General features: G+C 37.5%; 1 protein-coding gene across 7 annotated transcripts in view; it reads right to left on the bottom strand.

Annotated features, from left to right (window-relative positions):
• Positions 1–15986, bottom strand: part of CHD9 (chromodomain helicase DNA binding protein 9) — a 265800-nt gene that overhangs the window by 160053 nt on the left and 89761 nt on the right. For 6 of the 7 annotated variants that reach the window (XR_004261956.1, XM_032255720.1, XM_032255723.1 and 3 more), the window contains exon 2: positions 8119–9733. Coding sequence is in view for 5 of the 7 variants with exons in the window: in XM_032255720.1 (XP_032111611.1) it covers positions 8119–9570 (1452 nt within the window). In the remaining 2 variants the exon portion in view is untranslated. Of the gene's footprint in view, positions 1–8118; positions 9734–15986 lie in introns of those variants that run through there. The other variant, XM_032255727.1, reaches the window with a different exon arrangement.

The following is a 15986-nucleotide window of genomic DNA, read 5'->3' as shown; positions in this document are numbered from 1 at the left end:
ACCATCACCGTTACCTGCTGGGGGGAAAGATGAAAAGATCCATGTAATTAAAGTTTTTGATGCTTGCTAAAATGTATTCTAACTATCTGGAAAATTTACTTATCTGTAACAAATAATCCCCTGACATAATTGGATAGTGGAGGACGTGTCACATGTGTTTATCTTTCTTCATCTTTTGTAATTGCCACTCGGAAGCTAAATAGGCAGTATGAATGTTATATCCTATAATGAAACCTAAAATTACAACCATAGAATCTTAAGAGTTGAAATAACCTGTCAATTTAGTCCATTTTCCACCCAATATAGAAATTCTTTCTGTGACATATCTAAACTAGTCCATCTCTCTGCTTTCAGTGAACGGCTTTATTTCAAACCTCTTCCTTAAATTAAATGACAATCTGCTCTTCTGTGACTTCCACTTATAAGGCCTAATAATGACCTCTGAAGTCCTTCAAAATATTTGAAGATAATTACTGGATTTACCTTTAGGGCATTTGTTGCTATCATCTTACAAAATACATCAGAACACGGCTGGGTATGGTGGTTCACCCCTGTAATCCCAGCACTTTGAGAGGCTGAGGCAGGCAGATAACTTGAGACCAGAAGTTCAAGATCAGCCTGGGCAACATGGCGAAACCCTGTCTCTACTAAAATTACAAAAAATTGGCCAGGTGTGGTAGTGCATGCCTGTAATCCTAGCTACCTGGGAGGCTGAGTCACAAGAACTGCCTGAACCTGGAAGGTAGAGGTTGCAGTGAGCTGAGATTGCACCATCGCACTCCAGCCTGTCTTTAAACAAATGAACAAACAAAAGAATACTTTTAGAAGCAATATCTATTTTAGTTTTTTGTTTGTCTGTTTATTTTGAGACAGGGTCTTGCTCTATCACCCAGGCTAGAGTGCAGTGGCACAATCATGCCTCACTGCAGCCTCAACCTCCTGGGCGCAGGTGATCCTCCTGCCTCTGCCTCCTGAGTAGCTAGGACTACAGGTGCACAGCAGCACTCTCAGTTAAAAAAAAAAAATTGTGGCCGGGTGCGGTGGCTCAAGCCTATAATCCCAGCACTTTGGGAGGCCGAGGCGGGTGGATCACGAGGTCAAGAGATAGAGACCATCCTGGTCAACAAGGTGAAACCCCGTCTCTACTAAAAATACAAAAAACATTAGCTGGGCATGGTGGCGCGTGCCTGTAATCCCAGCTACTCAGGAGGCTGAGGCAGGAGAATTGCCTGAATCCAGGAGGCGGAGGTTGCGGTGAGCCGAGATCGCACCATTGCACTCCAGCCTGGGTAACAAGAGTGAAACTCGGTCTCAAAACAAAACAAAACAAAACAAAACAAAAACAAAAACAAAAAAAAGAAAAAAAAATTGTAGAGTGAGGATCTCGCTATGGTTTCTCAGGCTGGTCTTGAACTCCTGACTTCAAGTGATCCTCTTGCCTCTATCTCTCAAGGTGCTGGGATTACAGGCGTGAGCCACCATGCCTAGCCTAGTTGAGTTTTTTTTTGTTTGTCTTCTTTTGGCATTGACTTTTCCTCTGCTAATAGATAAATTATTGTGAATATAGCCAGAAAACATGAGAGGCATGGTCTTGGCCACTTATAGATTCTAAAGCCAGCTTTTTCCTCAATAAATTAATTTTTGAATGGCAGAAGAGGGAAGAAATCATTTAGTAATTATTGTTAAATATTACAACATATCAATACACTTTTAAGTAAAGTGAAAGTTGTTAAGACCAGAAATAATGGAGTTAAATTTAGTTTGAATCCAGTATGGTCACTGACTGACTGGCTGTGTGACTTAGGGTTTATTATTTAACTTATCTGTATCTCAGTTTCCAACCATGTAAATTGAAGGGAAAAAAATCATATCCAAATAAAAGGATGGTTGTGATAGATCAATGTGATAACAAATGTTAAGTATGCAGAACAGTGCTTGGCACAGTGTATATGCTATGTCTTACCCATTAAATTTTTTATTACTATGCATCTACTTTAAATTCAATTATTGCGGTAATATATGCAATAAAAATATGAAGATATTTTAATCACCTTCATTCAGATTTTTCCAGATCTCAGTCATAACCTTACTTTTATACGGTACTTTAGCAACCTTACAATGGTTGCTAAACCATTACAAACTATTCAGCCACTCAAAATCATTTTTAGAAAAATAATGCCATGAAAAATGTATGCAACATGTTAACTGGAAGGTTAAAAAGCAATTTGCCAGAAAGTATAAACCATATAATCTCAATTTTGTTTCTTAAAAATTCAAAACTACCAGCTGGGCACAGTGGCTCACGCCTGTAATCTTAGCACTTTGGGAGGCTGAGGCGGGCGGATCACCTGAGATCAGCAGTTCGAGACCAGTCTGAACAAAATGGAGAAACCCCTTCACTAATAAAAATACAAATTAGCTGGGCATGGTGGCGCATGCCTGTAATCCCAGCTACTTGGGAGGCCGAGGCACAAAAATCACTTGAACCAGGGAGGTGGAGGTTGTGGTGAGCCAAGAACATGCCATTGCACTCCAGCCTGGGCAACAGCAGCAACACTCCCATTCCCCCACCAAAAAAAATTCAAAAATATGTATATGGGAAAGGGAAAAAGGACAGACAAGAGCTCTCGCTGGAAACTTATGTAACAAAACATCAACAGTGATAATCTTTCGGTAATAATATTGCAAATGACTTATTCTTCACATTGTGATGTGGACCAATTTTTTTTATAACAACAATTTATTACATTTATCAGGCACCTTGGTGGGCTGAGTGGGGAGGATTGCTGGAGTTTGAGTCCCACCTGGGTAACACAGTGAGACCCTGTCTCCACAAAAAATAAAAAAATTTAGCCAGGCTTAGAGGTGCACTATAGTGGAGGCTAAGGCAGAAGGACTGCTTGACCCCAGGAGATGGAGGCTGCAATGAGCCATGATCACGCCCCACCGTACTCCAGTTTGGGTGACAGAGTGAGACCCTGTCCCCTACCCAAAAAAAAAAAAAAAAAAAAAAAAAAAAAACAATAAAACATTATGTATGAGTACCTCTTAAAATTCTATTTCCTGTTTTGAATGCCAGTTCTGCCATCCCTCATGTTTCGCTTCTACAGAATTCTTGCAGTAAACTTAATTTACAAACATTGAGAGATCACATAGTGCTCCATGTTATTTCCACTTTACAAATAAGTTGAAAACTAAAGATTCTGTTATAAAGACAGCAGAAAATATTTGTCACAAGAGCAATAAAAAGTTCAGAGTATTATTCTCTCAAAATTCCTTTGTTCTAAAAATTAGAGATGATAAGCTAGTATTTTCCCTATGTTATGCCTTGTATATACTTTCATTTGGAAATAACTTATTGTAGCTTCTTGATTTTTTTCTTTATTCTTCCTCCTCCCAACAACCTCCCTATTCTCCATTTCCCTCTGGCTCCTCTTCCCGCTGGGTCTTGGCTCCTCTCTCTTTTCTAAACAGTGAAATTTCTAGAGTCAACTCAGCAATATTCACTGTTGTTAACAATTGACACAGACTTCAGGGTACTCTGAGATATTTGAAATGATATCTATAATCACCCCTCTATAGTTGGGGAATTAAAAAAAAGAGGCTAGGCCAGGTACAGTGGCTCACTCCTGTAATCCCAGCATTTTAGGAGGCTGAAGAGGGAGGATCACTTGAGCACAGGAGTTCGAGACCAGCGTGGGCAACAAGGCAAAACCCCATGTCTACAAAAAATACAGAAATTAGTGGGGCATGGTGGCGCATGCCTGTGGTGCCAGCTACTTGGGAAGCTGAGGCAGGAAGATCGCTTAAGCCCAGGAGGCAGAGATTGCAGTAAACTGAACTCTACCACTGCACTCCAGCCAGGGTGACAGAGTGAGACCATCTCAAAAAGAAAAAAGAAAAAAAGCAAGGCTTAGAAATATTCTTTAAATATTCAACATTCTCACTTTATAGAGTGTCATCCATGGTTTTTTAAACAGTAAAGAATATCTTGTTTTGGCTCTATGAAAAAGAATTATTTTTCATAAATTAAAAAAAATGCCACTTCATTATTTTTAAATCTGCTAACTTCCATACATATGTAGTGATGTTAATTTAGTCTAAAATGAAATTACTACAATTAACAGCGTTAAAGAAGCCCAATAAAGAACCCAGAAAAAAATTTCCTTTCATAGAACCATAGGCATAATAAGAACTCCTTAATAGAACCTTTCAGCTATGCATACCATAACTATACAGAACATGACAAAAATTACATAGGCAAAAAAAGTCTATGCTCTGTCAAAATTTGTCATCAATTCCACATATTAAGTCATCTGCATTTCACATATTTAGGATGTGTGACCTGTAATTCAATACATATAACACTAATATGCAACATACAATAACAATCACAATAATCCTCTCTACCACTCTCTCTCTCCTTTTTACTCTTTCAAACAAGAAATCTCAAATATCATTTTTTAAACTAAGAAGTAATAGGAAGCTTGAGAACAGAGGTTTTTTGTTTTTTGAGACAGGTTCTCACTATTACGCAGGCCGGTAAGTGCAGCAACACAATCATAGCTCACTGCAGCCTCAAAATCCTGGGCTCAGGTCATCCTCCTGTCTCACTCTCCCAAAATTTTGGGATTACAGGCATAAACCATGGTGTCTGGTTGAGAACAGACTTTCTTCTTCTTATTTTTTTCTTTTTTGTGACGGAGTCTTGCTCTGTTGCCCAGGCTGCAGTGCAATGGTGGGATCTCAGCTCACTGCAATCTCTGCCTCCCAGGTTCAACTGATTCACCCACTTCGGCCTCCGAAGTTGCTGGGATTACAGGCGTGTGCCACCATGCCCAGCTAATTTTTGTATTTTAAGTAGAGACAGGGTTTCACCATGTTGGCCAGGCTGGTCTCAAAACTCCTGGCCTCAGGTAATCTACCCGCCTCAGCCTCCCAAAGTGCTGGGATTACAGGTGTGAGCCACCATGCCTGACTGAGAATAGACTTTCAATAAGTCAAAAAAGTATCCCAAACTGCCCTTAATCAGTTTTTGGACATGTGAAAAAAAGAACAAGTTAGATTGCTTAAGGTGGGTCTGAAAATAATTTCTCTTAGATGGAGTGCTCTCTATCTATATGCTAGCATTAGAGACTACTTTAGTTATTTATAACTACCCTCCATTCATTCTGAATCTATAAAAACGAGTCCTTATGGACTGGGTGTGGTGGCTCACACCTGTAATCCAAGCACTTTGGAGGCCAAGGTGGGCGGATCACCTGAGGTTGGGAGTTCAAGACCAGCCTGACCAACATGGTGAAACCCTGTCTTAAAAAAAAAAAAAAAAAAAAAGGAGTCCTTACTACTTTTTAAAGCGAGGGAAGCATGTTTAGAAATGCATTAATTACAAAATAACAAAACATGAATCAAAATGACGACATGACTTAGAAAAATAAATTTTTAAAAAGAAATCATAAGCTCTCATAATTTCAAGTATACACTGGACAAAATGATTGGACAAACTAGTCAGAAATTTATATACAAAGTAGATAGATGCACCTAAGTTCAGTGGAGAGTTTTCCCAGGGTCCTTCTGAGATGCTTGATCTTCCTCCAGTAGAGGGAGCAAAATCACAATATTCAACTCATGTCACAAAAAAAGGGGAGATGAAGGGTTTGTGTCTTTTAAACATTTCTACATCTCTCTAGACATTTCAAAAACTGTGCTGAAATAGTGTTCTGAAATAGAACTAAAGTAGCCAGACACAACGGCTCACACCTGTAATGCCAGCACTTTGGGAGGCCGAGGTGGGTGGATCACCTGAGTTCAGGAGTTTGAGACCAGAGACCAGCCTGGCCAACACACTGAAATCCCATCTCTACTAAAAATACAAAAATTAGCTGGGTGTGGTGGCACACGCCTATAATCCCAGTTATTCAGGAGGTTGAGGCAGGAGAATCACTTGAACCTAGGAGGCAGAGGTTGTAGTGAGCCAAAATTGTGTCAGTGCAACTCCAGTCTGGGAGACAGAGTGAGACTCCTTCTCAAAAAAGAAAAAAAGAAATAAAACTAAAGTCAATCCAATGGGAAAGACAAAGATTTTATCTTTTTCAAATACTTCAAGGCTTTAAAATGAAAAACTGATCCCTACATATTTAATTTCAAGAACTATAGTATATTTCATTGCCCACTGAATCTCACAGGTAACTAACGTATTTAAATATTTTATGAATTAATTTAACCAGAGAATTTTTAAAAATATAAAATATTACATTAATTTTTTATTATAAAAGTAATATGTTCATGATAACATTGTAGAAAAGAAAGAAAAGTTTAATTGCACTACCCTAAACCTATTTTCTTCTGATATTTTTTAAAATATGCATTTTCTTTTTTTCCTTAGAGACAAGGTCTGATTCTAATGCCTAGACTGGCAGTGGTGTAATCATGGCTTATCTCAGCCTGGAACTCCTGGGATCAAGCTATCTGCTCACCTCAGCCTCTTCAGTAGCTGGGACTACAGGAGTGTGCCATTATACCTGGCTAATTTTTAAAAAAATGTATTTATTGTAGAGATAGAGTATCATTATACTGCCCAGGCTGGTCTGGAATTCCTGGCCTCAAACAGTCCTCCCACCTCAACCTCCCAAAGTGCTGGGATTACAGGCATAAGCTAACATAGCCCATATATGTATTTTCATACTACTATGAAAAAAAAGTATAATTAACAAAAACAGACTGGGCAGAGTGTCTCACATCTATAATCCCAGAACTTTGGGAGGCCAAGGCAAGTAGATTGGTTGAGTCCAGAAGCTCGAGATTAGCCTGGGCAACATGGCAAGACCACATCTCTACAAAAAATACAAAAATTAACCGGGCATGGTTGCATGTGCCTATAGTCCCAACTACCCAGGAGGCTGAGGCAAAAGGATGACCTGAGCCCAGAGAAGTTGAGGCTGCAGTGAGCCCGATGGTGCCACTGCACTCCAATCTGGGTGACAGAGTGAGACCCTGTCTCAATAAAACAAAAACAATTTATTAATTTCTTACTATGTGCTAGGCATAGTCTAAGCATGTTTACATATTATAAATCTATTAGTCCTTTCCAAGGTCCTATTAACTGGATCCTATTATTTCACATTTTAAACATGAGGAAAAAGAGATGCACAGAAATTATCTAAGTCAAAGTCATCCAACTAGTAACAGGACCCACGATTCTAAACCAGGTAGTCTGGTATCAGAGGCCACACTCTTAACCTTTCTTTATTGTGACCTTAATTTTGAATTCTGCTCTTTCCCCATCATTAACATATTCTCAATGCCAGTGTTCAATATCTTTTTAGTGCCTACAGTCTATCTAATATGATTACAATAATGAGCTATGCTTTTTTCAGTTGTCCCGTGTAAGTATATTAAGATAAATATCTTTGAGTACATCACTTCTGCTATGTTTGGGTTATCATAATGGAGAATTTTTATACTTTTTAATGTAGTATCAAATTGTTTTCAAAATATTTGTATCAATTAACAAAGCCATGTAAGTACCAATTTAACCATAAATTTGCCAACAGTAAGCATTAAGATTTAAAATATTTTTCTAATAGGTTAAAAATAAAATCACACTCTAAATTGATTTTTTATTATTAAAGCTGCATATTATTCAGGTTTTGTTTACTAATTTAATTTCCTTTTTGTGAATTTCAGCTTATATGCTTTAATTATCAACTGAGATCTTAAAAGTTTGCTAATCAATTTATAAAGTTTTTTATAGGAATATGAACTCAATGCCCACTGTATTTGCAATAAAAAATTCCCAGTCTGTTTTCTCCCTTGTAATTATGATTAAGTTGTTTTTGATAAAATAACTTTCTCTTAAAGGTATTCATAAACATTACAAAAGAAGGCTTTAACCTTATAATTTTCTAAATATAGAAGTTAATCTATTACTTTGAGCACATCAGTGAATCACTTTCAATAAGACTTCTAAAACAATGTAAACATATCAAAATATGTATGGTCACTTAATACGATTACTAAGCTTCAGAAATCTTGACTATGTTTCATATAAAATTAACCCAATGACTAACAGTCCACCCTATCCCCAAACCTCCAAAATAAAGGCAAAGAGTTACATACCTGTCGCTGTAAACAAAGGCGATTTCTGTCATGTAAATGCTGATGATTAGAAAACGATGAATGCCAACTCCGAGCCTGACTTTGCAACTGAGTCTGAGCCATATCAGAAGGCCGTGTTACAAGATGTGAAGTAAACTGCCGATCAAGGTCATGATCTAAAATGTGACTTGAATTTTCTTGTCCAAATGTTGACTCATCAAAGTGAGGAAGAAGACCCTCCTGAAGGAGGTCCTCGGGGTCAAGTCCTGTGAATGGCTCAGTTTGAGATTCCACTTGATGAAGTAAATTCTCTTCTAAAGATGAAAAGCCATTAGTTTCTACATGATCACTGAAATGGCCCATTGGAGTTCCTGAGTCAACAGGATCTGGGAAGTTCATGTGCACAGGAGATAATTTTGAATTGCTATAATTACCCTGAGGATGTGACGAATGCAACATTTGGAAATTATTTGAATTCAATGATGTATTGGGGTTTAGGATATGCTGAGTAGATTCTTGCTTGATTCCTCTATGAGGTGAAAAGGAATTAGTTCCAGGAAAATCAGATAAAGTCTGATTTGTATGATTAGGTGCAAGAACTGCAGAGGACTGAAGTAGACTGTTTGGTGATATATGATTACTGGAAAAGGAATAATGTGAAGAAAACTGCTGTGAATTACTGACAGAACAAGAAGTCATATTTGGGGAAGGTCCATTAAAATTTCCTTCTTGATGATTGCTACACTTGAGGAAGTGTACTGAAGGATTCGACGATTGAGAAAATTGCTGCATTGAAAGAGACTGTTGTGAATTAGATGCATTAGTCATTTGTGGTGGGTGGTTAACGTTGACTCTATGTGGACCAGAAACATTCATAAAATTTTTAGACTGGCTAAGAGAATTCTGCCCTGGGTTGAGATTATTTCTGTTTTGCTGTGAGCGTAGTGAAGTGCACTGGGTTTGTTGTTCATTGGCCTGAAATAAGGCAAAGTCATGGTGTGCCACAAAGCTTTTACTTTGATGCATAGTGTGTGAATGTCCTTGTTGGTGAAAAGGAGATCCATTTTGATTTGAAATGCTAGTAGCTGTCTGATGGCCCCACATTGGACTGCCATCTGATACATCTGGAAATAAACCATTGGGTTGGTTTTGGGGGTGGATTGGAGAACAATTAAACTGAGAGTGTGGAGATAACACATGTTCAGCTGGGCTACCAAAAGATTGATTAACGTGGTGAAATTTCATTGAATCAAATTGATTTAACTGTTCAAAATCAGTCATCTTCTGATGTGTTGGAGTGCCTTGAACATGGTTCAGTGAATCTATGTGCAACGGTTCAAATTCTGCACCCAAATTCAATTCATCAACTAGTGAAACAGGTCCTGGTTGTACAAATGCATCATCTGACAAACCTTCTAAGGTCTCACCAAAAAGATTGGCATCATCAAAAAAGTCCATCATTGGATCTGTCATCTTGAAAATTCTGTAACAATCTGGCTGTTCACTCCAGATGGAGTATATTCAGCTTCTCTATAGTAGATACAATTGGATCATTTCTGAAGATCATCAACTAATCCAAAACAGGTCAATATTCATTATTGCTCTAAATAATGACATGTCATGAAGCATCAGAATGCTAGAAAAAAAAAAGAAAAACAATAAAAAGAAATTAAGTACTGATATATTTATGCTACAACATAGATGAACTTTGAAAACATTATGCTAAGAGAAAGAGGTCAGTCGCAAAAAAACCACATATTATATGATTCAATTTATATGAAATATCAAAAGTAGGCAAGAATATATATATAGAGAAAAAAGTGGTCAACTAGAGCTGGTGGCATAATGAGTGGGTAGAAGGACTAGTGATTGGTAAGTGCTAGCAACAGGTTATGGGATTTCCTTTGGGGGTAATGAAAATGTTCTAAAATTGGTTATGGCGATGGACAAACAACTCTGAATATGCTAAAAGTCACTAAATATAACTTAGATGGATGAATTGTATGGCATCTGAACTATATCTCAATAAAGCTACTTTAAGAATAAAATTGTATGAGTAAAATTATTTTGAAACTTCCAATTTTCTGTTATATCTTTTAGATAAGGAGGATCGCTTGGGCCCAGGAGTTTGAGACTAGCCCAGAAAACAAGTGTGACACCCATGTCAAAAAAAAATTTAAAAACTACCCAGTCATGGTGGTGTGTACCTGTAGTCTCAGCTACCTGGGAGGCTGAGGTGGGAGGACTGCTTGAGCCTGAGAAGTTGAGGCTGCAGTGAGCCATAATTGTGCCACTGGACTCCAGTCTAGGCAAGAGAGTGAGACACTGTTTTAAAAAAATAAAATAATAAAATAAAATAATTTTATTAAACTTAATGACCAACTAATTTTACTTGACAAGTATTTGCAAGGTAGATTTTTCTCTGAAAAAATTAAGTAGATGAAGTTACTTTGGATGATTTAAGTTACAGTGGAAGTCTGTGTCTTCTCAAAGAAAATACAACTTTGAAACTTAGGACAATGTTAAAATAAGCTAGCAATGTAAGTAAAAATTATGCTCTGAAAAAATTTGAAAATAAGTAACTCTAGAATAGACATATTTTTAAATGACTCAAGAAAAAATTCTTTTTTTTTTTTTTTCCCCTGAGCCGGAGTAAGCTATTGTGATCATTTTAATCAATGAAAATTTAAAACTTAGTAGTGATATTTGGTGAAGTTTTAAAATTCTTTAATTATTACTTACACTGTACATATTTACCAAAATGTTATGTATCTCCTTGATATTTAATAAAATCACTTTTAAAATCAAAAAAAAAACTTCGAAAACCAACTGAAATGATTTTTACTGACTCTCACAAACGATAACTCTATAACAGGGGTCCCAAAATCTCAGGCTGCGGAGTGCGTGGCCTATTAAGAACGAGGCTGCACTGCAGGAAGCGAGCCGCAGGCTGGCCAGCATTACTACCCGAGCTCAGCCTCCTGTCACATCAGTGGCAGCATTAGCTTCTTAAAGCAGCGCAAACCCCATTGTGAACTGCACATGTAAGTGATCTAGGTTGTGCTCCCTTATAACAATCTAATTAATGCCTGAGGTGGAACAGTTTCATCCTGAAATCATCTCCCCGAATCTATCCCCCAACCTCTCTACCCCTATCCACGAAACCAGTCCCTGGTGCAAAAAGGGTTGAGGACCACTTCTCTAGAAGATGCACAGTATCATCCACAAAGCTCCTTATTATTAGGGACCTGAAGAAATATAAAAACTAAAGAATCAACAAAAAACCCTCTGCCTATCCTACACACTTGATACAATGATTAAGTGATACAATGCATATTAAATGTTTTCCACATAAAAGTAAGATGTTGTTTTTATAATCAGTAATAATAGTGATGTTTGGTTTGAGGAAGAGTCAGCTTTAGAATGTCACAGCTCAGAAAATATTAGTAAAATATTAGTGAAATTTGAAAATTTAAATTTAGGATATCTAGAATTCTTACTTTATATAAAAAAAATTAGGAAACCCAGATACTTTCTTCCCCAGTAATTCTTTCTTCTCTCTCCTGAGTCATCAATTTGTCCCATTCTCATCAGTCCACAAACAAGATGTTATTTCTCTCTTCTTCAAATATCTCCTCTCTTGATCCCATTTATTATCCTTTCAATTTCCTCCCCCTTCTTTATTCCTCTTTACAACAAAACTTGAGAAATCTGTCTTCAATTTATTTGTTGCCATTCTCTCTTGAAATTTAGTTTTATTCCCATCATCTCACCAAACTGACCTGAGGGCATATGGAACCTTCACATAACTAAATTCAAGGGTTATTTTTCACTCCTCATCTAACATTACCTATCAGCAGCATTTGCTGTAATTATCATGAAGTCCTCCTTGAAACGCTTACCTTTATTTAATTGTTATATATGATATTCACTTGGTTTCTCTCCTACTTTTCTGAGTGTTCATTCTCATTCTCTTTTTACAGATTTCAATGTACAAATGTTGGAGGACCCCAACCTCTTCTCTTTTCTAAATATACTCACTTCCAAGGTGATTTCATCCAATCTCAAGGCTTTAAATAAAATCTCTATATTGGCAATTCCCAAACTTATATCTATTAATTATATATCTCTACCTTAAATCTAGACCCATATACCTAAACAAACTACTTGACTTCTCATCTTGGACACTTGATTGGAAACTAACAGCCTGCTATTTACCTTGCCCTATTTCAAAACAGCTGTGAGAGTGATCTCATTAAAATGCAAGTTATTTCAGGCCACTCCTCTGCTCACAACCCTCCAATGACTCTTCAACTCACTCACATTAAAAACTGAAATCCTTACTATGACTTGTAAGCACAGCACTGTACTACCACCTGAACCAGCTCTCTGCCCTCATCTCTGGCATTTTCTCTCTTGCTCACCCCCTTGCTTCAGCCACAGTGGCCTTCTTAGGTCACGAAAAAGCCAAGCATGAGAGAGTGATGTCAGCAAAATGACAGAGTAGACAGCTCCAAACACCTGTGTCTCCACAAAAGCATCAAAAATAAGCAGGAAGTGTCAGAACCAACTTTATTGGAACTCTGAAAAACAGCCAAATATTTATAACAACCAAGAGAATGCTGAAAAGATAAAGGTAATGTAAAAAGAAAATACTTTTGGCATTCAAGGAAATCTGTATTAAAACACTGGCTAAACACAAACCTAAGTAATAGAGGCTTCAGTGACCTCAGACAACAACAAATATAGTCACTACATAAAACAGTTTGAAAAAGTGCCTAAATGAATGACTCCAGCCTTCAACAATCAAGAACAGCAAATGCTAAGGGAGGGGGAAAATCTTATTTCGGAAGTTAGCACATCACAGTATCAAATGGTCTGGTTTTCTCACACACACATGCACACACAAGTGCGTATGTGTTGCGCGTGCATGCGCGCGCACACACACACACGCGCACACACATACACACGTCCTCAAAGCATACAAAGAATAAGAAAGCCCATTCAAAGGAAGAAAAAAGTTGACAGAAATTGTCCCTAAGAAAGTCCATTAGATTTGATGGTCAAAAAGTTGAAATCAAGTGTCTTAGATGTGATCAAAGAGCTTAAGGAAACCAAAGAGAACTGGGATGAGTATATCAGTATCAAACAAAATACTGTAAGTCAAAAAAGGTTACAAGAGGGCCTGGGAAATACAGCAAGACACCATTTCTACAAAAAAATTTTTTTTTTAGTTAGCCAGTGTGATGGCGCACACCAGTAGTCCTAGCTACTGGAAGGCTGAGGCTGCAGGAGCTCCTGAGCCCAGAAGTTCAAGGTTACAGTGAACTATGATTGTGCAACTGCACTTTAGCCTGAAAAAAAAATGGCTGGGTGCAAGAGAGACAGAGAAAAAAGGTTATAAGAGACAAAGAAGGACATTACACACTGATGAAGGAGACTCAATCTATCAATGTGATATAACAATTATAAATATATATGCACCTAACGACAGACCCACAAAATTTATAAAGCAAAAACACACAGAATTGAAAGTAAAAACAAACAATTCTACAATACAGTTGAATAAAATAGTTGTAGAAAGTTCTACAATAGTTTGAGACTTAAATATCTCATTTTCAATAATGGATAGGTCAACCAGACAGAAAAATCAATACAAAAATAGGACTTGAACAACACTACAAACCAATTAGACCTAACATACATATAAAGAACACTCCACTCAACAATAGGAAAATATATATTCTTCCAGAGTGCAGATGAAACATTCTCCAAGACTGGCCATATGGTAGGCCACAAAACAATTCTTAAAACATTTTAAAATATTACTAGTATACAAAGTGTCCTCTCTGACTCCAATGGAATAAACCTAAATATCAATAACAGAAGCCAAATTAGAAAACTCACAAATATGTAAAAATCAAACAGCACACAATCAATGGGTCTAAGAAGAAATAGAGAAAAATTAGAAAATATCTTTAGGCAAGTGAAAATGGAAACACAATATAGCAAAACTTATCAGATCCAGTGAAAGCAGTACTCTGAAGGAAATTTATACCTGTAAACAACTAGATTTTTTAAAGATGGATCTTAAATTAATAACCTAACTGTATCCCTAAGGAAAATGAAAAAGAAAAGCAAACTAAACCCAAAGATAGAACAAGATAATAAAAAGGAAACCAACAGAATGCAAGAAAGTATTTGAAAATTATATATCTGATAAGGACTTAATATCTGGAATTTTTAAAGAACTCCTACAACTCAAAAAACCCAATTAAAAATGAAAATGAAAAACCACCCAATTAAAAATGGAAAAAGAATTTCATTAAATGTTTCTCCAAAAAAGATATAGGAATGTCCAAGAAGGACATGAAGACACTCAACATCAGTCATTAGGGAAATACAAATAGAAATCACGATGAGATATCACTTCACACCTATTAGGAATGGTATAAAAAATAAAAAACAAGTGTTGGAGAAGATGTGAAGAAATTGGAACCCTCATATATTTGTGGTAGGAATGTAAATGTACAGCCACTGTGGATAATAGTTTCGTAGTTCCTCAAAAAGTTAAATACACCAGACATGTACATGTGTGCCTGCAGTCCCATCTACTCAGGAGGCAGAGGCAGGAGGGCTGTTTGAGCCCACGAGGCCAAGATTGCAGTGGGCTATGATTGCGCCACTGCACTTCTGCCTGGGTGACAGAGACCCTGTCTCCAAAAACAAAACAAACAAAAAACTAATTAAATAAGCAAATATTTATTTATTTTTGGAGGCAGAGTCTCGCTCTGTCACTAAGGCTGAAGTGCAGTGGCGTAATCTTGGCTCACTGCAACCTCCGCCTCCTGGATTCAAGCAATTCTCCTGCCTCAGTGTCCCGAGTAGCTGGGATTACAGGAGCCCACAACCATGCCCAGCTAATTTTTTTGTATATTAAGTAGACACAGGGTTTCACCATGTTCGCCAGCCTGATCTCAAACTCCTGACCTCAGGTGATCCACCCGCCTCAGCCTCCTAAAGTGCTGGGATTATAGGTATGAGCTACTGCATGCTGCCTAAATAAGCAAAATATAAAAAAGTTAAACAGAGAATTACCTTATGACCCAGAAATTCCACTCCTAGGTACATATTATTCACCAAAAGCAATTGAAAATAGGGACTTAAACAGAGAACTTGTAAATGAACACTCACAGCAGCATTATTCACAATAGACAAAAACTGGAAACAATCCAAGTATCCATCAACAGATATTTATAATAGAATCTTAGTCGGCCATAAAAAGTAATAAATTTTGATACATGCTACAACATGGATGAACCCGAGGACACTATGTTCAGAGATACTAGCAGGCAGACACAAAGCAAATATTATGCAATTCCACTTACAGGAAGTATAGAGAATAGGCAAATTCATAGAGACAGGCAGTACATAGAGACTAGATTAGAGGTTATTGGGGCTAGCAGAAGGGGAGAACAGAAGTTATTTGGTAATGGGTACAGAGTTTTGAGGTGATAAAAAAATGGAAACGGGTAGTGATGATGGTTGTACAACATTATGAATGAAGTTGATGCCACTGCACTGTACACTGGACAGATACAGTAGCACATTTTGTTATATGGATCTTATAATTAAAAACAAAAATATTGGCCGGGCGCGGTGGCTCAAGCCTGTAATCCCAGCACTTTGGGAGGCCGAGGCGGGTGGATCACGAGGTCAAGAGATCGAGACCATCCTGGTCAACATGGTGAAACCCCGTCTCTACTAAAAATACAAAACATTAGCTGGGCATGGTGGCACGTGCCTGTAATCTCAGCTACTCAGGAGGCTGAGGCAGGAGAATTGCCTGAACCCAGGAGGCGGAGGTTGCGGTGAGCCGAGATCGCTTG

This window comes from Sapajus apella, unplaced genomic scaffold, assembly GCF_009761245.1.
Source record: "Sapajus apella isolate SASKATOON/1434 unplaced genomic scaffold, GSC_monkey_1.0 scaffold90, whole genome shotgun sequence".
Lineage (NCBI taxonomy): Eukaryota > Metazoa > Chordata > Mammalia > Primates > Cebidae > Sapajus > Sapajus apella.
Note: the sequence above shows the minus strand (reverse complement) of the source record. Positions and strands in the feature narration are given on the sequence as shown.